The sequence below is a fragment of the Mustela erminea genome, chromosome 9 (genome assembly GCF_009829155.1).
Source record: "Mustela erminea isolate mMusErm1 chromosome 9, mMusErm1.Pri, whole genome shotgun sequence".
Lineage (NCBI taxonomy): Eukaryota > Metazoa > Chordata > Mammalia > Carnivora > Mustelidae > Mustela > Mustela erminea.
In genome coordinates, this window is record NC_045622.1 from 67,497,804 (window position 1) to 67,524,236 (window position 26,433).

Below are 26,433 nucleotides of genomic sequence, written 5' to 3' on the forward strand. Positions count from 1 at the left end.
TTTTTCTTGTTCTTTCTGGAAAGCATAGGGGATACTTTGGCCGAAGACTGGATTTCAGCCCCACGATGGTTTTCACTTTGCATTGATGCTTACAGAGTACGCGCTGGTTAACTATTTCATTCTGTCTTTCTAGTACTCCATGAGTAGATTCACTTTCCCCCATTTTATTGGTGAAGAAACTGAGGCCCAGATGCATTAAACAGTTTAGGATGTTTAGTGAATAAGCAGAGGGATTAGGAGCCCAAATCTATTTCATTATACTCTTTTCACTACTACAAACCACCCCCAGTTTTGAAATTCTCTGTCTAGGTATCTCCTGTGTGACCCAGTCTCTCTCTTTGCTTTTGACCGTTTTTTAAAGAACAGAGCTCCAAGACACTGGAAAGGAAAAGTCCCAAGATGGTAGTTGTTTCTCTGGTTAAAAGATGATAAAATATTTTATCACCCAAAAAAAAAAATTGATTGATTGATTAAAAAGCCTGTGGCAGCCCCCTCTTGTGCTGTCCTCTCCAGTTATGGACCTGTTAGGGCCAGGAATACCCAGTTCCTTTTTCTGCTATTGCATGTGTACACTTTTCGCATCTTCTCCTCTGGAACACAGGCTCCAGGAGAACGAGGGTTTAGTTTGTTGGGCTTCAGATTGAGAACGACTGGGTTCATTCAGCCCAATCCGTAAATGCTTAGGAACACATGCTCCTGCGTGTTAGGCGCTGTCCCGGGGGGAGCTCAGCATGGCACCGACAGGCACTGTGTCTGCCCATGTGCGGTGTAATGTCTACCAAGAAGACACACACGAAGTCACTGTGAAGCATGGGGATGTCTGCAAAGCGAGTGCACTGAGCACTGTGAGTGATGAACGGGACAGGGCGGGCTTCCTTGAGGAAGTCACCCTTCCCCTGGAAGGTGGGGGAAGAAAAGGGGAGAAGAACATTCTGGAGGTGATGACTTAGTGTAGAAAGCAGTAAGAAAGTTGGTGAATAGTTTCATAAAGACAGGGCCCCCCCAGCCCTCTTGGAACAGAGGCCTGAGATCCTTCATGCTTCAGCCATGTTTAGGAGTCCACATGATAATCAGACTGGTTCGGCTGGATGTGGCCTTCTAGTGATTAATGGAAAGGTTTGGCTCTCAAGATTGAACTTGAGTACCAGCCTTCAGAGGCCCCGAAGTAAACTCAAGACCTGCTGTGAGTCAACACCTTTGGGCCTCTTGAGAACACAATTATACTTCAGCAGGGGCATGAGGTGGGGACTGAAAGAAATTGGAGTTCATCCAAACAAATAATTTTAAACATTTCCTACATGGCAGCCACTCTTCCAGGTGTTAGGGAGCTAAGTCTCATTCTCCCTGAGCCTGTGTTCCAGAGGACGTGAGAGGGACACACGCGTTACGTAAGGTGACGTTGAGTGCTTCTGTGGAGTAACGGCCCTTCTTCACCGTTTGAAAATCACTTGCTCTTTAGATTAAAAATATATAATTTCAGAAAGTAATAATACCTTCTAATATATATGTTGATGGTTTTTGGCTTGTATCATGATTTCATTTCATTTTTTAAAAAGTTTATTTATTTGAGTTAGAGCCCAAGCAGAGAGGAGGGGGAGGGGGAGAAGCAGGCTCCCTGTGCAGCAGGGAGCCAGATGTGGGACTCGATCCCAGGATCCTGGGATCATGACTTGGGTATCGTGATTTGATTTGATTTTTCAAAAATTTTATTTATTTATTTGAGATTGAGAAACAGAGCACAAGCAGAGAGGAGGGGGAGTGGAAGAAGCAGGCTCCCCGCTGAGCAAGGAGCCCAATGTGGGGCTTGATCCCAGGACCGTGGGATCATGACCTGAGCTGAAGGCAGACGCTTAACTGATGAGCCACCCAGTTAGGTCTGTTAGACCGTGCCAACCAGAGGTCTGTCACTGTTGTGACATTGTATTGTTACATTATAATATGCATGTCATTTTTGATGTGGCTTCTCACATTCCTGTGTTATAAACACTTATTTGGCAGAATTACACAAATGAATTTAATGTGTGTAAATGAATACACGGGGGATTGTGAATAATGGCATAGGAATTTATTTCAGTAGAAATGTAAGGGCCTAAAGGATGGCTCTTGTGGAAGGAGGAAATGGGGGGAACCTTGGGAAAAAAAGGTGATTACTGAAAAGGGGATTCATCGTGGGCACCTGGGTGGCTCAGTGGGTTAAGCCGCTGCCTTCGGCTCAGGTCATGATCTCAGGGTCCTGGGATCGAGTCCCGCATCGGGCTCTCTGCTCAGCAGGGAGCCTGCTTCCCTCTCTCTCTCTCTCTGCCTGCCTCTCCATCTACTTGTGATTTCTCTCTGTCAAATAAATAAATAAAATCTTAAAAAAAAAAAAAAAGGGATTCATCGAAATTAATAATTCACAAAATTATTTAAAGCACAATGACAGGGTTCCAAGCTCCAGCTTCTCAGATCCCACAATGGGCACTTTATTTTGCAAACACAGGGTGCCGTTAGAGTGAGTGTTTAATGACGCTTCAGGACCAAGGTCACACTGGAAAAACTTGGGGCTTGTGGATGGATTCTTTGGGCTGTCAGACTTTGTATGGCTTCTCAGACTTTAATGCAACAGGAGAATTTAAAGCCATCTGAAGTACATTCCACTGCTACCTTTTAACAAAGTTAGATGTACAGTATTTAAAATACAGCATCAGACTTTAAGCTTGTTAATTCGATAAGGAAGCCAGCAAAGCAACAATTAAAGGTCCCCAAACAATTTCAACTTTGTGTTGTGTATGTACACGAATCTTTGTGTACAGACACACACACATTTACCCCTACCTCCTTCTAAGGGCTTGGGCTCTTTGGAGTCAGTGAGGTCATGGGTCATGGTGACAAATGCCGAACAAACACATTAACGGGCTGGGTGCTGTGCCAGTTTTCATTAACAATCTCTTTCATCATTATCACACTTCAGTGAGGTAGGTGATTTTTTCTTTTTGTGGTGATTTTCTTCTTGTGGAAGAGGCCTGGAGCAATGGCTTGTCTAAGCTATAAGCTAGTTCCGGGGCCGGGGCTTGAACACACACTTGTGTAGGACCCAGTTCGCCTAGTCCCTAGGCTAGGGTGGCCTCCTTGGTACCAGCTGTTCTGGAAAATCCCTCTTCAGTTTACGACGCGTGTGCCCACTGCCACCATGGAAGACTTGGCCCCGACTCCACTGTCCCTGGCGGTGCTAACGCCAGTAGACCCGCCCGATAGCAGTGGCGACAGCTGGCAGTGTGCATCATTTTATTTCATCCCAGGACACAGCCTGCCCCCGGGGTAGCCAGTCAGCAGCCACTGAAAGCGGGATGGTGGCCCAGGTCTGCTGACTGCGCTGCGGAGAGGATGACCAGAAGGCTTCAGGATCCGCTCCTATCTGAGGAGCTTGGTTGGGAGTCAGCAAGGCGGGGAGAAGAGTCGTCTGGGGGATGATCGCCCCCTGCTGGCTGCGCGTCGTGTACCAACCTGGCGGCAGCATTTCCCCCAAATCAGTGGTTGTTTATATTGGTGGAAAACCAGCAAATCGGTCCCTCTGTTACCTCTGGCTCCGCTTGAAGCTAAGAGAAAAACAGCAGAGGGTGAAGAAAGGAAGGAAGACTCTAAACAACAGAGACTATTTTGGAAGTGGTTAGTAATGCTTGAAAATACACTTTTCTACACGATTTCACTGTTACATATGCAAGGACTTCAAGTGTTGAGTGGACGATCCCCCACCCAGGGTGGGCCATTTAAAAGCACCTTGCCTGAAATCTGGCCAAGTGAGGCAGCGGCTCCTTTAGGCCAGTGAAAATCTGGGCTCTCTGCTTGTGCATGGGGAGTGGTTTTCCTGATGAAGCCTAGCAAGATTCCTCCGCCCCTACCCCAGGGGTGTGGCAGGTGCCTCCAGCCCTCCTGCAACCAGAGAAGGGAAAACTGGAACAGAGAGGGAGAAACAAGGACGTGCTTCTCTCTAGATTTCGAAGCAGCGGGGTCTTGCAGAAAAGGGAGGTGCATGCTGTGGTGGGTACAGGAACAGACCTGAACAGGAAAGGCACAGCTGCACTCACTCGAGGAAATACCTTTATATATTGTAGCAGTAATGACAGCCGCCAGCACTTCCTGAGCTGTGTGACAAGCACGCTATGCCAAGCGCGATGACGTGGATACCGTGCTGCTCTGCAGTCTGTCAATAGTGGAACAGAGGCTCAGAAACACGAAGGTACATTACCAAGAGCCATCGCCAGGAAGTGGCCTTGCCAGGGTTTGGCTCCACTCTGTTCTTAACCACCTCCCTGTACTTTTGAAGGAATAAAGAAATTCTTCAAACAGAAAGACAGCTGCCTTCCAACATAGGAGCTCTCTAAGCCCGGGCTGGCTGTCACAGTGCCTTTCACCTTGGGTAGAGGGTCGGGCTGGATTTTCCCTGAGCTCCTTTTCGAATGTCTGGGGCTGTGATTCTTCTCGGGGTTTGGGGCAAAGAAGCGAGGAGGGTTTCCACCTACTTTAGAACATGCCCCCCCCATCGTGCTGTAGCGACAGCATGTTTATTCCAGTGGTTCCAGAAGGCTGATCCCTAACAGCAGTGTGAGATTTGGGACAGAGGTGCTCAGCCTGACTCCGGTCTGTGTGAGGGCTCTAATGGTCTCCGTGTGTGGCACTGGCCATTACAGTGGCATCCCTGGACCATGTGGAGGACTCCACGAGTGTATTTGTGGCCTGAACATCTTGTAGTAAGGTAGCTGAAAATTGGGCCAGAGACATGGAAGGAACCAGGCTTGAGAGGATATGCTCATTGGGTGATTTGGACCATATTGAAATTCAGGTGGAAACCAGAATCATTTTTTTAAAAATTAATGATCATTTGAGTACGTAATAAATTCACACAGTCCGAAGTTGATAAGCATAAAACAATGGAGAGAGACTTCCCTTCCTTCTAACCACTGTTGCTAGATTCTTGTGGGGTGTTTTTTTTGTTTTGTTTTTTGGGTTTGTTTGTTTGTTTGTTTGTTTTGTTTTGAGTGAGAAAGAGCACAAGCAGGGGGAGAAGCAGACTCTTTGCCAAGCAGGGGATCCGATACGGGACTTGATCCTAGGACCGTGTCATCGTGGCCCCAGCTGAAGGCAGCTACTTAATGGACTGAACCATGCAGACACCCCTCTGATGAATCTTTCCAGAGGTTTTAATACATATGTAGCAAAACATGAATCTCACTCCCCTTTTGAAAGAGAAGCTGTGGTCTGATTGTGTTTTAGGAAGCTGACAGTGGCAGCAGGTCAGAGAGTGGCTAGGGTAGGGCAGTGACCATCTGGCCCAGGTGTTGGGTGGCAAGGACCAAACCAGGGCAGTGGCCTGGCCAGGCCCAAGGGGTACAGAAAATAGGGAGTGTCTGAGGGGAGAGGCATCAAAGGCCTTGGGTCTGATTAGCTGTGGGAGGAAGAGCATAGTGGAGATGACTGTTTTGGGGACCAGAGACGGTACTGTCATTTGAGGAGCCGTGGAGCAGAGAGGAAGCAGGATTGCCATGTGGTCATACTCTTGCCTCTCATCATCGAAATAAACCTGCTGAAATGGGTATTAGAAACAGGCTCAGAGAGTTTAAGTAACTGAGCCCAGGAATCAGCTCATCGACGGCAGAGCTGGAGATTGAAGTTGGTCTGCATCCAGTGCCCGTGGTTTGAGGAACTGGAGGGGAGGTGGCAGCGATAACCAGCGTTTCGGGAGGTCTTCCTTACCAAGCAAGTGCTTTATCATGGATTCTCTCACAGTGTGACTTGGAGGGGACCAGGCATGGAAGGATCATCCGAGAAGAAGGACGTTTCCTCAGCACCTCTTCTTTGGGGAAGGCCAGGGCAGGCCTCTGAGGGAGCACACCCTGCAGTTCCGCAGACACGTCCTGCAAATCCCCTTTTCCTTTTCCAGAAAGGCGGTTGGTCAGTGTGACCCCATGAATGATTTAATTTTCATATTTTTATAGCTCCTTTCCAAGGCCTAAAGTCACAGATGAACCGAAATTCCTTTGTTAGAACACAGAACCTGGTTTTGGTTGGGAAAATGTGACCAGCGCAGCTCTCGGGTGGTCTGAAATCCATGAGGCCTGTGGCAGAATGAAGGGCAGGCGGTTTGAGTGGGGACTAGATTGGAGATATACGGGAGTATAGCAAGGTGGAAACTCCAGAGGGCCAGGGGAGCCCCTGCCAGTGTTGTGACCGGGCGGAGAAGGGCAGGGTTTGGAGAAGCCTCCAAAACCGGCTGCTGTGGCCACAGGCGGCAGTGCATTTATGGATTCATGGGGAGATGGCTGTCTGGGCAGATCTGGTTTCTGGTCCTTCGGAAAGAGGCCCCTTCTCCACCAACACCCCCACCCCCCCATTTATGGCTTGCGGGTGGATCTCATTAATAGTACACCTGTGTACCAGCGTCTGTGCGGCACGCTGGGGCTCACACAGGACTGTCGTGTTTGCTCAGTCGTTGGAACTTCCCGTGGACCCGTGGAGCCCAGGTGACAGCCCCATGTTCAGATGGAGGAAGCCAGGACCCAGGAAGGTTAAGCAGCTTGCCATGGGCTGCACACCCCAGAAATAGCAGCAGACCTGGCTTCTGCTCCCTGTGTCGGTAATGGACACGCCCGTGTTTAGAATGAATGGTCAGAAAGCACCTCCAGCCTTCCCAGATCTCCGAGGAAGCCTACAGCGGAGGTATGATGGTGGGCCGTGCCCAGCGTTTATGTGCCCCCCACCCCCGGCCGAGTTTTCGGGTAGATCACAAACTGTGCAGCATTTGGGGGCTGGGAGGCTGGTGCACTGTGGTGTGGTGTGTGGTTTTCTCCGCTCTGCCCTGTGCAGCGGCGGAGCCATCCTCGCTGCTGAGTCTCTCCCAGCGGTGCATGGTTTACTCTCGTGTCTGAGCCGCTCCGGGCACTCACCCTGCGTTTTCTTGCCATCGGGGGGACGAGGCAATTGAAAGCATCTGGAAATCTGGGTTTTATGGACGTTTCACAGAGGCCCGGCCAGGCTCCATCTGTTCTCCTTGGCAGGTTGGCACCCCCATGTGCCTGCCTTCCCACTTGCTGTCCATGCACGTGGCCCGTGGGCTCTTCCAGCCGCGCACCCTGGTGGGGGAAGACAGCCCCTCTGCGAAGGTGGTGGTAGAAGTGGGAGGCAGGGCTGAGGTGAGGCCTTCTGGTGTGAGATCCCGGCAGGAAGGACTGATTTTTGCTCCGTATTCTTTGCTCTCAATGCTGTTTATTTTTGAGAGGAGCACAGGGGAGGGGATGAAGCAGTGCCCGGGTGCCAAGTAGCCAGAAGAGGGCCGGTGCCTTGGAGCAGTTAACAGATGAGGAGAGGCCCTGCTGGAGTTGGAGCCCAACCCAGCCGCACCCCACCACTCGCCCAGCTTCTCCCCTCCCCACCTTGGCCCCACGGTCACTCCCTGTCCTTGCAGGGCCCGGGGGTTATCACAGGCTGCCAGGGCTGTCCTGGGGATGTGTGGACAGAGCCCAAGCAGGAGAGGGACAGGACACAAATGTAGGTGATCTGTCCATCCCCGTTCTGTTCTGACTTGTACATTAGCCCCGACTTGACATGAGTTATTTGTCTTGGTTTCTTAAAATTCCTAAGTGGATTATAATTTTTCCTCTTGGTATTATTTGACAGCAGTCATTTTTCAAGGTTTTACTGCGTTCTTCAGATACTTGGGATTTTTTGAAACAAGTTTGGGAGAAGACCGCCACCTTCCTGTCAGACGAGGTAGTGCAGCTCCGGTCCGAGGAAGCAGCGCCAGTGCCAAGGACAGGAAGATTTGTCTGGGTTTCTCTGTCCTTTTTCACAGACAGCGAGCTGCCTCACCAGGGGTTTCTGGAATAGAACCTATTAGCCATGCTTTCAAAAAAGAGGAAAGAAAGAAAAGAAAACCCAGTGGCCGCTTTTGGGAGTTGGGCTGTTCCGGTGTGTCTCCTCAGTGGTGACGGGCACTTTAAGAGCAGGCTCTCTGTGCTTCAGGGAGTGGGCATTGACGTGGCTGAGGGAAATTCGGGAGCCAGATCACTCCAGGCTGTGGGTGCACATCACCCCCACCTCACCCCCGCCTCACGTTACAGTGACGAACGAGTAGGAATCACCCTGTGTGTCTCATGTGTTCCTTTTAATCTCTGCTTTAAGTTTTGGTATTTTCCATTTCGTGGCTATCAGCAGGATAATCTTAATTTCACATGATCTTCGTCTGAAGTAAAGAAACAATCATGGTTACTTGGCAATAATAGTAACAAATTCTGTGCAAGCCCAGTGTTATGTATTTTCCACACGTTATCTCACTTTATGTTTGTACCACTTCTTCAAGATAGGTACCAGGATTACCCCTGCATTATGGACGTGGAAGCTGCCCCAGGGCGCTGAACTTGCCCATTTTATTTACTTTATTTATTTTATCTTTTAAGATTTTATTTATTTATCTGACAGAGAGACAGCAAGAGAGGGAATGCAAGCAGTGGGGGTGGGAGCGGGAGAAGCAGGCTTCCCTCTGAACCGGGAGCCCAAAGCAGAGCTCAGTCCTAGGACCCTGGGATCATGACCCAAGCCGAAGACAAACACTCAACCAACTGAGCCACGCAGGCGCCCCTGAACTTGCCCATATTAGATGACCCCACTCGGAAGTGGCCCCTGCACCAGGACTCAGACTTGGACCCCAGCCGACTCCAGAGTTCCAGTGGCCCTCACCCTCTCTGCAGCCTCCCCAAGCAGCAGGGAGGGGAGGAGAGGCGGGAGCAGGAAAGAGAGTGACCTTAGAACTGATTTGGAAAAGGAGGAAAAGTCCTTCGTTAAACCCCCAGGGTAGCTGAATAGCCCAGCGCGAGTAACTTTTTTGAGTTTTAAGGATTACATTCACCTTTGTCGCTGTTTACGACTGCTGTGAGGAATGACTGCGGGGATTATAACCATGAAAAAAGCAAATGAGCATTTTCCCAAGTCAGAAGAGAAAGCGGAGTATTAAGATTGAGCTGCGGGACAGTCTTCGTTGAGGTGGGGTTTTGCTGGGGAGTGCTGGTGTTTTGGTGAACCCTGCAGGCAGACAAGAACCCCGGCCTCTGCGCAGCCCTCCTGAGTATTTTAGCCATAGGAAGACTCTGTGATCTGACCAAGTTCCTCTCCAGCCAAGGGAACTTGTGACCAGCTAGAATAAACATCCTGAAGCACAACTCTCAATATTTTTGTTTCCCTTTATAGTTGTTTCTCTTCCTCAAAAAACTCCGTGATGTTCCAGCGTCGTTTTCAGTTGGCTGTTCATTTAATTTAATAAAGTCATACACGCGCTTTGTATATAAAACAAATTGAACCAGACTCACGGCCGGTAAAGAAAAGCAGCAGTCCTCTGCCCCATGTCTCCTCACCTCCCGGTCCTACTCCTTAGGGACAGCTACTTAACAGCTTTTTCAGCCATTTCTTCCTATATTCTCTCCATATTTCAAAAAAAACATGTTCACACTGTGTATTTCAGCCCATTAATTTCGGGCAGCTTCTGTTGACTTCTTACTGTGGAAGACCAGGACTTAGCTTTCTAAATAAACTGAGAACTTGTTCTCGTCGCTTCCTATTCCCCGGTCTGGTTATATCACAATTTTTGGTTTCATTAACACCCAGTGTTTGTATTACAAGCCTGTAAATGTCACACACAGCATGGTTCATGTGTGATGTATTAGAACCATTTCCTGGATTGTAGAAACTTTTTTTCCTAGGGTTGGTTATTGCCTTTTCTTTGGTCTGGTTTTTACGTACCTATACAAATTCATCTCCAACGTTTCTAACAGAGTTCTCATACTCTTCTCCAGATGGTCTGACAACTCAGAATCTTTTCAGGTTATTGTCCCTTTGGTGACACCCCTCCAGCAGCCCCCAGCTTCTCGTGCACCCTGGACTGGCTGCCGTCCAGGTCAGCCTCCCAGCTACTGGGCTGGTGCGTTCTTCGCTCCCTCTTCTGGATTAGGGCCCCATCTTCCTCTTGCCACATAGTCCCTCATTTTGTGAAAACACCCTGCTGTGCCTAGCTTTGAAGAGTTGCAAGAAGGAAAATTTTCTGAAACTTACAAGTTTGTGTTCTACTCTCAGATGCAATGGGGGAACTTGGTTCTCATCCTGGTTTCCACCTTAGACTTGTGAAACTTGAGGGATGTTTTCAAAGGAGTTCCACATGGGTGCTCCTTGCTCACCGGTACCACTGTATGTTTAGTGTGGAGAAATACAGCCATTCGTATGAAAAGAGCAGGCGAATGCTGCCTTAAGTCACGTGATGTGTAGGACAGGGGATGTTGACTGTCGTTATTCCCAGTCTTCTTTGTGGGAATCATTGAGAACATTATATTTACATGGGCAAATATGTGATTCTGACTGTAGGGGCAGTAAGCTAGCTCCATACCTTCAATTCTGTAGGTTCTTTAAAGAGAGGGATTTTTTACTATTAGGTCATGGAATCCCTGTGCCTAGCATAGAAGGTGTCAGGAATGCTGGTTCCTTCTACTGAAATCCGTAAAAGCAACAAGCACAGTGAGTACCTTTTTTGTTGTTGTCATTGATATGTTAATAGTCAGCTTATCTCCTGAGTGCCTAAAGAGACTTCTTTTTGTAATTGAGCAAACCAGTTTTAAGCTCTGTTTTGGAAATCAAAACAAGAAATGTAGTCTTGGGCTTTCATACCAGGACTTCTTGACATGGACTCTGTTTCTGCTTATATATTGCCCCCAACACTTGGGATTTGAGTTGTTGCTGTTGGTGTTGTTTTGCAAACATGTGTTTCCTGCCCTGTAAAATAGAATTGCCCTTCTTTGGTTTTGTGCTTCACCTTTGGTTTTGGGGAAACCAGCCTTGATGCAAAGAAAATGGGATGTATTGGGGAAGGAGAGAGGGAAATAAGGTACGCGCCCTCGCCTTCTTCCCTTACAAGGAGGACTGACAGGAAGGGAGGTAGTTAGAGCCTTACCAGATGGTTTCGTCCGAGTTTTGATTTTACCAAAACTTAAACCGAAACATATTGGGTGAATTTCTTCTTCTCGGTCTTCTGGATTTGGGGACAGAGGGATTCCTGACCTACCCAGGTTGAATTAAGGGGAGAGGGAGGGCTGTTTGTCTCACTGCTGTGGTCTCCAGGATACCTTTTTTAGTCCTTTGTATTCTTAGAAACAAAGTCACCTCTTGGCAGGAATAAAGGCACCCAGATGCCAGCAGTCAGGGTTTGGTTTCACGTCACCAGCCTTGGGGAGGCAGTGCCCGGTTTCCTTTGGCAAAGACAGCCTGCCCTTCTCAGTTCATTTCAGCCACTCGGGCACAAAGGTAACTTCCTCAAAATAGAAACCTTTGAAGACTCCTGTCGGCTGCATCTCTGTTTGTCCTGAATTCTAATCTAACTTCTTAGGATTTTGGAAATGCTAGTTAATTCCCCCCCACACACACTTTTTTTCCTCAAATCAGCTTTCAGAAAACATGGATCTGAGTGAAAAGGGTTGAGACACTTTCTGCTGGAGACAGTGTGGTTGACGTTTGCAGCAAATGCACGGGCTGGGTCGCTGACAGGTCTAAGTTTTATTCTTAACTCCAGGACTATTCCCGGAAGTGTGACCTCAGGCAACTCTGTACATTTCTGAACTTCATTTCCCCATGTGTAATGACTTCAGTAAAATGTCCCTACGGTGTCATTGCGAGGCCAGGATTACCCGAGGTCACGTAGATAGAAAGCACATTACACAGAGCCATGAATGGGCATGGCTCTTCTCCTTCCTTCGGGCCCAGGAGAGGCCCACAGCCGGAGAAGCTTGTTAGGAGAGGGCCGGAACCAAGGCTTTGAACAGTTACATGGCTTCACAACTTGCTTCTAGCTCCTGGCTTACTTGTGTCTGTGTTTTCTTTGCTAGGCGAGAGGGGTAGCTCACACAGGAAGTTCTTCTCTTCTCTCCCAGGATCTAGTAATCTCACGTAATAATAAACCACAACAGTAGTAACCTTAGCAGCTAGGATTCACCCAACACTTCTTAGATGCCAGGCCCTCCGCCGAGCACCCTCCATGCCTTATTCCCTCCCCCTCCAAGTCCTGTTGTGAATTGTACATCCTGTGTCCCCACTGCTCATATGAGCAAAACTGAAATTGCAAGTTCCCCTCGGGCTCCAGCACATTTGCGCCTGGCACTCAGCACTTTGGTTTTCAGCCATATCTTCAGGCCCCAGGTAAGGTGGGGTAAATACTGCCCGCCCTTTGCCTTTCTGTCCTCTTGACACCTAGAGGTCCTGCATTCCAGCAGGACACTGCAGGGGCCTTTGGATGACAGGAGCAAAAAGACCACAAGTCTCAGCTTCTCACCTCCATCCCCAGCTCTGCCTGCCCGGCAGCTGCCAAGGAGGAGGAGCTAAGAGTCAACAGACAGACAGGCCACAGGTGGCCCCATAGCTCTGCTCATGTTGACTCCCAGGCCATAAACTCCCTGCCTGCAGGTGGCACAGGATGGAAAGGGTACCTCCCAGACGGGGTTGGGTGGCGCTGGGAGCTTGCTGCCGGCAGAGGTTAGTAACAAGTGTTGGGTGGGTGGACGTGCAGAAGGCCCATCATCTGGATGATGAAAGAGCAACGCCCTCTGCCCGCAGCTCTCAGAATGGTGGGGAAGCAGAGAAGGGGCAAGGGAGCTAGACACAGGCACACACTACTCGTTCGTCTTTGCCTCTCTGGCTGCCTTTACACCAGCGTCTGTGTCCCCAACTTGGCCGGTGGTGGTTTTTCTCCTGCCCACTAATGATAATGGAAGCTCGTTAGCAGGAGTGCCTCATGCATTTCTGTGGGCTTTCGTTGGCTTATAATTTGAAAAGATGATGTGACGGCAGCATTTGGAAACATTTATAAAAAGGTCAGGGGCCTTCCATTGTACCCCATAATCTCAGCTCCCCAACCTGGCAATGGCTTTGACTTTATTTTAAAAATTCTCTTCCCTTACAGGCAGACTCTGTCCCTGCAGAGTGGTTCCCAGCCCTCCATTGCACCTGGAAGCTAGCAGCTAGCTGGGGAGGGGCTGGATCTGTGCCAGAGCTTCACAGGTTCCCCTTTTCCATTTCACCCGATACCTCTTAGAGATTTTGAAACTCTGGTAGAAATATCATTCTGATGGTTGAGCAGGAGAGGGGCTCAGCCCTCTCCCAGAAGATGCCAGGTTCTGGCCACCATCCCCGGGTGTCCGGTACCATGGACAACTGACATTGGATGGGATTTCGAGCCTCCTGCCCATTGGCCCTCTGGCCAGAGATCTCGTGCCTATGTAGCAAGTCATGGATTTAAACCAGCATTTCTTCAGGATACATCTAGAGGCTTTTGTGACCACAACGAGTGGAAACTTCGGGTTATACCAAGTTAAGAACTTTCTTTAAAAAAGATTTCATTTCTTTATTTGCCAGAGAGAGAGAAAGAGCAGGAGCAGGAGAGCAGCAGAAACAGGCTCCCCACTGAGCAGGGAGCCTGATGCAGGACTCAGTCCGAGGACCCTGGGATCATGACCTGAGCTGAAGGCAGACACTTAACGATTGACTGAGGCACCCAGGAGCTCAAGAAATGTTTTTTTAACTATGCTGAAAGAAGGGGGGGTTTTACAAATCAATAATAATAGCCAACATTTATCATTTGCTGTTCATTGAACCTGTGAACTCTCGTTAGCTCTTTGTATGAAGTTATTCATGTAAACCCCGTACCATCCCTAGGAGGCAGAGGCCAGCACATTCCCCATTTTACAGACGGTGGGGGTGGGGGCGGCTGTAGCACTTGCCCAGTGTCTTAGCTAATTTTCAGTGGGTACAAAGTTTTGTTCTCGAGCAGGCTGAGTCCAAACCCCAAACTCTTACCCAGGACACAGTATGCTCCTGGTAGGCGGCTTTCAGCAAGCCGCCTTTTACTTGGGACTTCTCATTTCTAATGACATTAGTACTCCGAAGGACTCTAGTTGCAGAAATAGCCCCTTAAACTTGAAAAGCAAATAGGGACTGCCAGGTAAGTAGGGACATGGAATGTCTCACATGAGCCCTGTTAGGTTCTGAGCTCCCCACAACCCCCAGATGTCCTTGGTGTCATATTAGGTCGGTGTTCTAATCTTCTTAGCCTGACAGGCAGGCCTAGAGGGTCTAGAGTAGAAAGTTTAGGCCAGCAGCTCTCAAACCTGGCTGCATACTGGAATTCCTTTTATGCCCATTAAAAATTACTGATGCCTGGCCTCATTTTCTAGGATTCCCCTGTAGTCTGGATGGCCCCAAGGATTCATGATTTTTTAAAATGTTCCTTGAGAACCATTGATTTGGATAACTGCTTTGTGGTCTAGTTAACCATGTTTTATACCAAAGCAAGGATAAAAAAGGGTCTCTTTCATAAGTTATATGACTTAACCGGGTTTTGGTTGATTGGTTGGTTGGTTGGTTTGTGAATGAGGGACCTGTGTTCTCTGATTAACAGCCCCATGTGACCTTGAATCCTCTCCATGATCTCTTCTCCTGACCCTAACTTTTTACTGACAGCCCCTATGCAGGAGCTCTACACTGGTTACTAAGAGGACTGGTGAGAGAGAGGCTCAGCAGTCTTACTCCTGTTGAGGGAAGTAGGTGGCTACCATTGCCCAGAGTACCGCGTCCGTGCTGTTGCTGGGCGAGCTGGAGCAAGAAGTACATTCTGGATGACAACGTTCATTGACTGACCACACATATACTCCTTGTTGGGCTGAGCTGTGAATATTGGGCTCCAAAGGGTTTTGCTGTCATTTTCAGTTGAGTCAGGCAAAACTGGGTGAATAGGAGAGTTTCTTGGTTTGGTAGTCAGGTAACTTCAGTTGTATTTATTACTCTATGAAAATCCTTTTTGAGCCAAAGTAGATACCCCTGTCAATGAAAGACAGTGATGCTTTTAACTCTGTCATGGCTTTTCTTAACATCTTCATCTTTTCAAAGGCACAGACTGTAGGCATTTAAGGTGTAAGTCCGGGATCTCGAGATCGCTGCTCCTCCTCCACCTCAAGACGGATGTGCCCCAGGTTGACCAGAGGGTTTGTAATGGGAATGTTTCTGTTGGTTTCTTACAGTACAACAAACACCTCTTCGTGCACATTGGGCATGCCAACCACTCTTACAGTGACCCATTGCTCGAATCAGTGGACATTCGTCAGATCTATGACAAATTTCCTGAAAAGAAGGGTGGCTTAAAGGAACTGTTTGGAAAAGGCCCCCAAAATGCCTTCTTCCTCGTAAAATTCTGGGTGAGTAAGACATTGCTGTGGTGGCGGTGGGTTTTGTCCCGATGGGCGCCTCCCGTAGGTGAGTGTGGAGCAGCGCGGCTGGTTGTGGGGTGCTTGCTGACTGCACCTGGGGGGCTGTCCCCAGGCTGGCCTTGTGGTCCCCTCTCCGGTCCAGACACACCCAGGCAGAATGTGCTGTCCCCGCCCGAGAGCAGGAGAGACGGGAGGCCTCTCTGGGCTTCTGGGCTCGCTCAGGCAATGGCTGGAGACTTCACAGATGGCTACGGTTGTGATGGAAAACAGGGCAGACCCTCCTTCTGTTCTCATTCCATTAAGCGAAGCCACCTAGAAATTCCACTGGAGCCCAGGACCTGAGGTGGACTGGGGCTGCGATGGAGAGAAGGTTTCACGCTTCCAGATTTTGTAAGCGGTAGAGAGAATACAAAATGGCTTCACCCAGTATGTGCTTTATGGCTTTATGGCATTAAAACAGCAAGGGCGGATTTCCCCAGCTGCGGGGGCTTGCTGCTGTCCCACGGCCTCTGAGAGGAGCTTTTCTCTTCTTTTTCCTCTAGTCAGCCTCAGGCCAGGGGACAGCCAACAGGTCACAGGTGTGAGTGTGATTGGTGTGTATGGGAGGTAAGGACACCAAGGCAGCCAGACACCAAAGGACCTTTTAGCAACGACCCTTCATAAGGCTTCAGTCTCTAGAAAAATAAAAAGAAAAGCTCTTCCAATGTTTATACATCTGAGCATGGCATTCAAGGCCCCAAGCGAGCAGGTGGCAGGGTGTTTTCCTCACCAGCTGCCCTGTGCCCAGCTGCTCTGTGTGTCTGATGGACTTCTTACTGTTTCTTCTCTCCCTTGGGGCCAGCTCCTCCCTCCTTTGGGATGGTGGCTCCTATATCATGGCACCTTCTCCCCTTTACACAGACCATCAATTTTCATTTTACTCCCCAGTGTATTTTATAGTTAATCAGTTCCCATGCTGGGTCATGACCACTTGGATGTGTGTCCCACTCCCCTCTGGACCCGTCCTGCCTCCAAGGTACCCTGCTCCTAAGAGTGGCTCCCACTTACTGAATGCCTGCTGGGGGCTGGGGGCCGTGCTCAGGCTTTCCACTTCCACGCACTTCTCCAGTCCTCACAGTGGTAAGTGGAATTGGCCTCAGGTCCAGCTAAGAAAACAGAGACTCCGAAATGGGCCCTGGGCCTTGTAATTAGATTAGGTTTGGTGGTAGTGCTTCTGCTGTCTTTCCTGGCTGCTTCACACCCTCTGAACCCCAGCTACTGGGAAGGGTGGGGAGGAGGATCTGTCCACAGAAGGCACTTCACTTCTCCAATACTGAGCCAGTGCTTTGCATAAGAAAACCCAACAAATGGGGAAACAAGTGGATAAATTAAGGAAAAATACACGTTTTAAATTTCTTGGAGACCTTCCCTAGTAAATTTGGTATGTTTAGTGTCTTGTATCCTTACGTGGTAACTAGATTGCATTTTTCATGGTTCTGTATTGAATTTGGGTTGTGGATCTAGCCTTCTACTTACATTAAGGTTCTTGGGATGCGTCATACATGTGGATAACCGGAACAAGCAGTAATACCATTCTAAATTGGGTGCTGACCCTCATGATTTGAACGGTGGTTGGAGGTCAGTTATTACTGGTAACACGGCAGTTTTCAAAGTGTGGCCTGGGGACTCCTGGGGAGTTCACCAGTAGCCTTGCAAGGGTCGGAGAATGCTGGAGCGATTGTCACTACGACACTGAGGCTTTATTTGGCCCGTGCCAGCTGCCGATACGCACGCTTAAGGGTGACACCCTCAAGACGCAGGAGGGTGAAACCACTGAGACTTTGGCTTAATCAGTGGGTGCACACACACAATTTAAAGAAAGGGAGAGAGAGAACTAGTTACACCAAGAATGTCCTTTATAAGTTTTTGATGTCTTGGACCTAGAAGCCACATTGCAAACGAATGCCTTGAGCCTGCCGGCCTGCCCCTTCTTGAAAAGAAACTGACTCTATTTATGGCCAAAGAGAATATTCCAGCTTTCTAGTAAAAATAAGAATTTTGGAAAGCTCCTATTCACCTCCATGAACTTGACAGCTTCTCAATACTTTACAGCCTTTTCTGGTGACATCGACAGCCATATTAACAAAAATTATTATTATTATTATTATTATTATTTTGGTATTATGTAAGATAAACCTGTGACTTTTCATGTAATAGCATTTGGAAAGTTCATTGATACAGTTTCAGATTCCACACTGCAGCTAACTTTTTAGAAAGATTTTTATTTATTTATTTGAGAGAGAGCAGGGGCAGGGGGAGAGGCAGAGGGCGAGAGAGAGAGAGAGAGAGAGAGAGAGAGAAGCAGATGCCCACTGAGCAGGGAGCCCAATGCAGGACTCGATCCCAGGACTCCGGGATCATGATCTGAGCCGAAGGCAGATGCTTGACCGACTGAGCTACGCAGGTGCCCCAACACTCAGCTGATTTGTCTTAGTGTAGTATCAAAGAAAAATGCCACAGTTACCTAAAGAGCCTATGAAAATACTCTTGCCTTTTCTAGCTCCTGATTTATGTCAGGCTGGATTTTCTTCATGTACTTCAACCAAAACAATGCATCAGACACTTAGAAGCATGTGTGAGGATCCAGGTGTTTTCCTGAAAGGCACACATTAAATATATTTCCAAAGGGTAGAATAGTACTACTCTTCCAATCTTTCTTTTGTTTTTGACAGCCTAGGTATGTCTAATTTAAAAAAAAAGAAGATATAGTTTATTTTTTTAAGTAGGAAATGAATATGTTTAAAATGCTCTCCATTTAAATTTCCAATACAGAAAGTCTAGATGGATATAACCTGCAGAAACAAAAGCTCTTTGAGGTCCTCAGTGGATTTTTAAGAGCAGAAAAGGGTCCTGAGATGAAAAAGTTTGAAAGAAAAAGAAGTCGTTCTACTCAGGTTAATTGTAATTAATCAGAAATGGTTGGATATGATGAAAGGAAGCTATTTTCAGTTATTTTCAAATGAAACGGTATTGGTTTTTAATAATAAGATTTCTTATAATGGGCATGTTACTTGGGTATAAAGTGGAATGGAAAGTCTTTAGAAGGTTGGTCTTGTTTTTGCTTCCAAAATTTCCCGTTTGGCTTGGGATGATTTTAATAAATGCTTTCAGGGATGTGGCCATTTGGTCATGGGTCCCCAAGTAATGAGGTCTAGATTGAGGATGTGTAGAGTGTGGTGCCTGGTGTGAAAGGGCCACATTTAGAAATAGTTGCTCTGAGATTAGATATAAATTTATTAAATTAACATTTGCAGGATTAAAATTGAGCACTTCTGTGAATTGTGTTGGAAGACTTCACACCTTCTGTATAATTATAAGCAGTACTTAACCTTATAAAGACATTCAGTCTCAACAATGTTAGATGAGGAAAGGCCATTTGAATTAGGTTTATAATTTGCGGCAATTTGAAGTCTCATTGGCTTCCTCTAATGCCTCTGTGAGAATAAATTATGCTTAGAATATCTATCCTTGGATATCAGGAACGGATGTTTCTTAAGCAGGTCCGACCCTTCCTTTGATATATTTTGTGTATCAGCAATTTGCTTAGCAGATTTTCTTGGTTTTGTGTGAATTCAGTAAATTTCAACAGAGATCCTACACCCGGTCTTGATCCGCAACCCTTTTGCCCTCTGTCTCAGAGTGCCTGGATTCTCTAGGTTGTCAAAATCAGGCTGACTCTTGCCTTGCCCATAGGATTGCTCCCAAAAACTGTTTTCAGAACAGCAGCCACGTGCAGCCTGGGCTCAGTGGGGTAGACAAGGTGAGGAGTTTGCTGTGGAGGAAGTACTGAGTGCAACCCCAAGTGAGTGTCTGTACCTCAAGGTAAACGGCATGCTGGCACCAGGTAGCAGTCACTCCGCTGTTCTCAGGGTGGGGGATCCCAACTCAGGCCCCAATACGGAAATGACAGGCAGAGGCAAGGATGCCAGTTGGTGCCCCCTACCCTGTTAGCCTTATCCTCTCTCATGCCTTAATGATGGGGGACACACAAAGGCCCCTGTGGATGGCTATGTATCTGGTGAGATACTTTTTCTTTTAGTAAGAGCCTTATTGAGGTATAATTTGCAAACCATAAAATTTGCACTTTAAAAGTCAGTAATTTTAGGGGCACCTGGGTGGCCCAGGCATGATCCTGGGGTCCTGAGATTGAGCCCCGTGTCAGGAAGCCTGCTTCTCCCTTTCCCATTCCCCTTGCTTGTGTTCCTTCTCTCGCTCTCTCTCTCTCTGTCAAATAGATAAATAAAATCTTAAAAAAAAAAATTCAGTGATTTTTTTTTTTTAGAAATATTTATAGAGTTGTATAACCATCACTATAATCAAATTTAGAATATTTGTGTCATTCCAAAAAAGATCCGTTGTGCCTGTTTACAAGCAATCCCTGTTCCCACTCCCAGCCCCAGACAACTACTAATCTACTTTCTGTCTGTACAGATTGGCCTTTTCTGGATATTTCATGTGAGTAGACTTCTTCAGGGTGTGGTCATTTGTACCTGGCTTCTTCCCCTGCATTCCTTTTGATGGGCATTTATGTCACAGCGTGCCACTTGTTAACTCTTCTCTGTCGCCTAGGACCAGCCCGTCATACAGACATACCACAGTTTTGCTCATCCATTTACTAGTTGATACACTTGTGGACTGTTTCTCCACTTGAGGCTTTGATTGAGTAATGCCACTCTGAAGTCTTTGTGTACAGTCTATGTGTGGACCTACGGTTTCGTTTGCAGCATTTTTCTTGGCATTTTTCCCACAGGAGTAGAATTGCTGGGTCACCTGGTAATTCCCCATTTATTTTTTTTTTTTTTTTTTTTTTTTATTTTTTTTTTTTTTTAAAGATTTTATTTATTTATTTGACAGAGAGAAATCACAAGTAGGCAGAGAGGCAGGCAGAGAGAGAGAGAGGAGGAAGCAGGCTCCCTGCTGAGCAGAGAGCCCGATGCGGGACTCGATCCCAGGACCCTGAGATCATGACCTGAGCCGAAGGCAGCGACTTAACCACTGAGCCACCCAGGCGCCCGGTAATTCCCCATTTAACTTAAGAAACTGCCAAGCTGTTTCCTTAAGCGGTTTCTACCATTTTACCTTGCCACCGGTGAGATGTTAACGGTCACTCACCAACCACCTTCTTTGGCCATATGGCTGCCAGTGTTTGGGTAGGGAGAGATAGGAGCGAGCCTGGTAGGTAAGGGGCTGGCCAGCGCGAGCACCAAGGCACAAGGGGCAAGTGAGGCCCATTTGGGGGAGTTTGGGAGCCTTCAAGACCTTGAGGTGATTTGCAGCACCTTGCAGGGTCTTCTCGTGTATGGAACACGTGGGTGGATGGGAAAATTAGGAAAGCGAAAGGATCCGGGTTTGGTCGTGTCAGCAGTAGGCAGCAGTCAGTGGTTTTAAAGGTTTTTGAACCAAGAGAGGATCTGGATTCTTCTTACTGTACCATGACTTCATTTGCATTTTGCCTTCTCTATTTTTATTCTTTTTCTTTTCCTTTCCATGACCATCTCCTATTTATTTCCTTTCTCCTCCTTCCCGCCTACTTTTCATTCACTCGTGTGCATTTTAATCCTATACCATATTTAACTACAAAGAGAGGAAAAGCTTTTGAGGGAATGGGAGGGAAGGGGCTTCTCTCTTGGAAAATAGTTAAACGTGACTTAATGAGTCTTTTCGGAGCCAGACATAAGCACGTCCATGATATTTCCGAATCCTTGTGAGGACGTGTGATTACTCCCACTTTCCTCATGAAGAAACACCCTCACAGAAGGGAAGAGTAACTTCCACAAAGTCACACAGTCCATCAGTGCTGGGCGAGCTGGACTTGGGAATCCATGCCCTCTCCATGATATGTGCTTGTGGCCTCTGCAGGGAGCACAGCCCCCTCCTCTGACCTGATCTGGCTGGAAACCAGTGATGGTAACCGAGGGGAAGCAGACCGGTTTCTTGCTCAAGTCCGGTCCCCTTGGGATGCTCTGGGGCGCCTTTGTGTGGGGGCTGTGGTGAAGAGACAGCTCCTTCCAGCAAACTCAGGTGGGATCCTGAGACCATCAGAATGTGCTTTTCTAAGGTGGGCAGGAACGTGAGTGAGCAGAGCAGGCATCCGCATCAGGCTGGCCTAGCCCAGTTTAAAATAAAACAACTTCCTCTTGTCACTTTGCCTCTTCGTCTGTCTTTCTACTCAAAGGCTTTAATCTTTCCTCATTCTCTCCAGAAACTACTAACAAGAATGAACGTGCTGTTCTCCCTCAATTCTAAACCTATATGGGTTCCCATCTCAACAGTTCTAGAACGAGGATGTTTCTAGAGATGGCACCCTAAGTGTCTTACCTGCCCCTCCAGAGATAGGGTTTTCATCTCCTGCCCTTGGGGACCTGAGCCAACATTGAAGGCATCTTCACCACACCCCCATCGCCGTAGTTGAGTCATTTTATTTAATTTAAGCTGAACTTATTTAAGCTAAAATGCGCCTCTACAGTACTAGCAGTGTACTAAAGAGGACAAGTGCGTGTTTTAGCTTAAATTTGAATCCCTACCTAAAACATCTCAGAAAAATGATAGTTTGATGCTAGCATTGAAGTTATTTTTATTTAAAATGTTATTTATTTATTTAACAGAGCACAAGCAGGAGGAATGACAGAGGGAGAAGCAGACTCCCCACTGAGCAGTCTGGGGCTGGATCCCAGGACCCTGAGATCCTGACTTGAGATGAAGGCAAACAGATGCTTAACCGACTGAGCCACCTGGCCCCTAGCATTGAAGTTATGATCGAGGAGGAATGTAGAACCAGATTTGTGATTAATGAGGCAGACCCTTGCACTGGCAGAAAACCAGACTTCCTTTCTTCCCTTATAAAACTGATCAGTCAGGTGCTCCAGGGGCCTTAGGAACAGAAGAGGTCCACCTGCACATGGGCAGACTCGTGCTCCATTTCAGCACTGAGACTCCTGCAGATGGGTTGCCAGTGGTATGGCGGACAAAGCAGCTAATTTAAGATAAAATGCCAGCTGTCTTGAAATTGGCCATAGAATTCCCAAAGCTAGACCAGGTGTGGGTGTGATTCCTTCATGAATCCTGAAGGACAGAAACCCAAGTCCCACTGCAGCTGCCTTTAAAAGAAGCTCATTTCCAGCTACGTATGGTTTCCTGGAGGAAATGAACCGAATTACGGGTTTAACCAAATAAGAAACACAGTGAAGCTAATATTTTTGAAGGGGCCTCAAAATTCTACTCTTTGTCTACCAGGGTGTTCAAAAGTGTCGAGCTTGGGGATGCTGCTTCAGAGGAAGCCACATGTTACTTATAACCTCATAGCCAAAAGTGATTTAGAAGAATAATTAGTAGGATGAAGATTTAGTCTTAAACCTTGATTGGAATAGGTGGCTCGGTGGGGTTGAGCCGCTGCCTTTGGCTCGGGTCGTGGTCTCGGGGTTCTGGGATCAAGTCCCGCGTCGGGCTCTCTGCTCAGCGGGGAGTCTGCTTCCTCCTCTCTCTTTCTCTCTCTGCCTGCCTCTGTGCCTACTTGTGATCTTTCTCTCTGTCTAATAAATAAATAAATAATCTTTGGGAAAAAAAAATGAAATTGCATGGATATGGCTCCTGTGGTTAAAGAAAAATTTTAAACACATTTATATAATGTTTCCTTTTTTTTCTCAAGTTATTACAGTAGTGATATTTTTAGAAAACAGGGTTTTTGATGTTACCCCGTGGTCATTCATACAGTTTCTTCGAATTAGGGGTGCCTGGGTGGCTCAGTGGGTTAAGGCCTCTGCCTTTGGCTCAGGTCATGGTCCCAGGGTCCTGGGATAGAGCCCCAAGTCGGGCTCTCTCCTCAGCGGGGAGCCTGCTTCCCTTCCTCTCTCTCTGCCTGCCTCTCTGCCTACTTGTGATCTCTGTCTGTCAAATAAATAAATAAAATCTTTTTAAAAAATAGTTTAAAACTCTTTGAATTAATGATCATTCAGCCTAAACAATTAATGGTAAATATATTTATATTGTTCAGCTTTCTTAATCCGTTTTTCTGGGGGAAGAAAAAGAAAGGTTTATTTTACTAACCAGAGTAGGTATGAGAAGATTTAATAAAACAGAGAGAGGGAAGGGGAGTTATCTGGACAGAAGGCAGTCTTTAGAAGATGCTTTTATCTTGATAAAATCACATTTCCTGGACAAAATGACGGACGCTATAAATAAAACAACTGGGCATTATGTAAGGAGACACCAGGTGCACATGGAATCCGTCAGAATGGCCCCCTCTAGAGTGGCAGCCTGTGTCTAATTGGATTTGCATGATTTTGATTGGACTTGTAGACTTGAGTCTGTCATTTGGAACTAAACCCACCCATTGCCATTCATGGGAAAGGAGGCCTGCAAAATGGAACGAATGGCTCTGCACGTCTTAAACTGCTATCAGCAGGGAAAGGGCCTTTCAGTTCAACAAACCTTCCTTGTCTCTGGAGTTTGGTCTCATCTCAAAATAGCGTTAAGTCCTGAAATTCCAAGACTGGTAATGAGCGGTGGCGTGAGATAGGTGGAAGGAAAATTAGCCAGTCAAACTGCTGTGTTCAGAGGTGTTTCTGAGGCTAACACATAGTAAGTATTCTGGGTAGACTGTGGTTGTATGAGCATCTTCACCCATGGTCTGCTTTTTAAAAACCATCTCTTACAGGCAGGTTCTGATACATTGGGCACGGGGGGCTGTGCGCGGGGAGAGTCAGTAAACCTGCACGTGCATCCATTTTGGTTTGATTTCATAAGAAAAATAATCTGAAGCTTGTTAGCATTTTCTGCTTTGACTGCTGTCTATTATTGCTTCCTTCCTGTTTTCCCCACCCTGCCTCCTAAACTTCTTTGTCGGCCTCCCCCAGGGAGCAGGGATCCCATCTGTAGCTTTTGTGTATCTGGCAGTGCGGCGTACATAGCAGATTTTCGTCATAGTTCTTTTCAAAAAAACTGTTGGCTGAAAAGTCATTTTGTTTTATTCGGTTCACCTGGAGAAATTGCTGTACATCGGGTGCCGGGACATAGCTGCCAGGGAGCCGGCTTGGACAGTGCATACTGATAGAGGAAGCATCTGGTAGCTGGTTGAGTGATGCTTCTGATAGGATGAAGGTCCTGGGGGACCTCTTGATTCATACCCAAGCTTTTCCAGGTTGTCTCTGGAGTTCATTAGGTTCTTATAGAAATAGTTCATCATTAGCGTTAGTGAGAAGCATATATGTCATTGGTGAGTCATTCAGTCAACATTCAGCGAACTCTGCTTTGATCCTAGAGAGCCAGAGCTGGGAAAATAGACCCAAGTAAAAGGCACACCTTAGGGTCTGGTATGTGATGGCAGACGCACAGGCAGGTTAAGTGACAGCACCATGGAATAGGAGCGCTGACGGAAAGGTGGGGAGCCCAGAGGCAGAAGGAACGCTTGTGGCTTTAGAACATTCCAGAAGGCCTTAGAAAGACCTGGCATTTGAGCAGACTCTTGAAAGAATTGGGTCAGTGGAAGGGGAGCAGGAAGGAGTCCAAGGGAAGTAGACGTTTGTCCAGAGACAAGGAATAATACTGGGAGGCATTGGAAGGTCCCCATGGCCACTGGGCCTTACAGAACTTGAAGAATGGTACCGGTTGAGGTAGAAACATTGATCTCCATGGCCATCACTTTATTTAAAAGACTTTCTGAATCCACCTGAAGACAAAAGGCAGAATAGGACAGCCTAGTAAGGGGAGTTTTTTTAACTTGAACGCTTACACATATCTAGGTGGAATGTAAATTGGAAGTTCCCTGAACCTCTTGGGAGACTCCATCTGACAGCTGTTCCTCTAATGCTTTCTGTCCTGGGTCATTTGGCTCAGTGGTTGCTAACAAAGCCCAGGTCAGGGGTCCGTCTTTTCCCACGTGGAGCTGTTTAACTTTGCTCCCTGCCATGGTTACAGGCTGAGATGCTAAGCCACTCTCCTTGCTATCCATAGGTCCAGGGGCAAGCAAACACATGATGAGGCATTTGTACACCCCAGTGTTTGCCCTTTGATGGCGGCATGATTAGCTCCTCTGTAACCATACCTCAAGAAAGCCGTAGAAGGGAAGAACCAAGGTAGCACTATTTGGGTGGTTCTTATGTCCAGACGCAGTTTTGCAGGGAATAAGTGGACTATCTGGACATAGTCATAAACCTCTCAGGGGTCTTGGTCAGTTGTTTAAAAGTAGACCTCGGCCCTTGGTGATAATATGAAATCCCTCCTCCCTGTGCAGGTAGAGAGCCAAAAGTACATCCTTCCCACCCACCCCATTTTAATTTTCTTTTTATATTACAAAAGCAATGTAAGTTTATTACAAATAGTCCAAGGAGATCAAAAGACCATAGGAGAAAAAGGGAGATTTTCCTACAGCCACGTATCCTTCTTGACTTCTTACATGCATCTGCAAACATGTTACATCACTTGATTTTACTAAAAAGAGTTAAGCTCCGATGTGAAAATGTGGGGTTTGGAGAGAACAGCCAAGAAAGAATTCTTGAGACGTCTTGGGTGCAAACAGAGTGGGTTTTTTAAAAAGATTTTATTTATTTATTTGAAGGAACACATGTCTGGGTGCGCAGGTGCACAAGCAGGGGGAGGGGCAGAGGGAGAGAGAATCTCAAACAGACCCCTTGCTGAGCATAAAGCTGATGTGGGGCTTGATCCCACAGCCCTGAAATCCTGACCTGACCTAAAATCAAGAGTCGAAAATCAGCTGAGCCACCCAGGAGCCCCAAGTAGGGTGGTTTTGTTAAAGCATGGGGACAGGACCCATGATCACAAAAGGTTGCATTGGGGTTTTGAGGGGTGGCCTATTAAATACTTTCAACTTGGGAGGGATTAGGGATAGGGAAAGTCTCTAAGGAATTTTAGAAGGTTTCCAGGTCCTAGAGGGGCTAGCTGTTGTTAGGAAAAGGTCATTTCTTACTGTCTAATAAAACCTTAGTCACCAGACCCTCCAGATGTATATCCGTGGGCCATATGCTTGGAGGATGATTGCTAACATATATCTTTGGGTCGGGGGAGAGGGTAGAGATAAAGGAAGTTCCCAAAGGAATTTTTACATGTTATGAAGTAGATTTACAGGATCCTGGAGGTTGGGAGAAAGGTAAGATGCCTTTTGCTCTTGGCAAAGTATTAA

The 26,433-nt window shown here is 47.2% G+C and overlaps 1 protein-coding gene across 11 annotated transcripts in view; it reads left to right on the top strand.

The window, feature by feature from the left end:
• TEAD1 (TEA domain transcription factor 1) overlaps positions 1 to 26,433 on the top strand; it is a 261,388-nt gene that overhangs the window by 204,801 nt on the left and 30,154 nt on the right. For all 11 annotated transcript variants that reach the window (XM_032358729.1, XM_032358733.1, XM_032358737.1 and 8 more), the window contains one exon: positions 15,075 to 15,248. In XM_032358729.1, the coding sequence (XP_032214620.1) occupies positions 15,075 to 15,248 (174 nt within the window). The remainder of the gene's footprint in view (positions 1 to 15,074; positions 15,249 to 26,433) is intronic.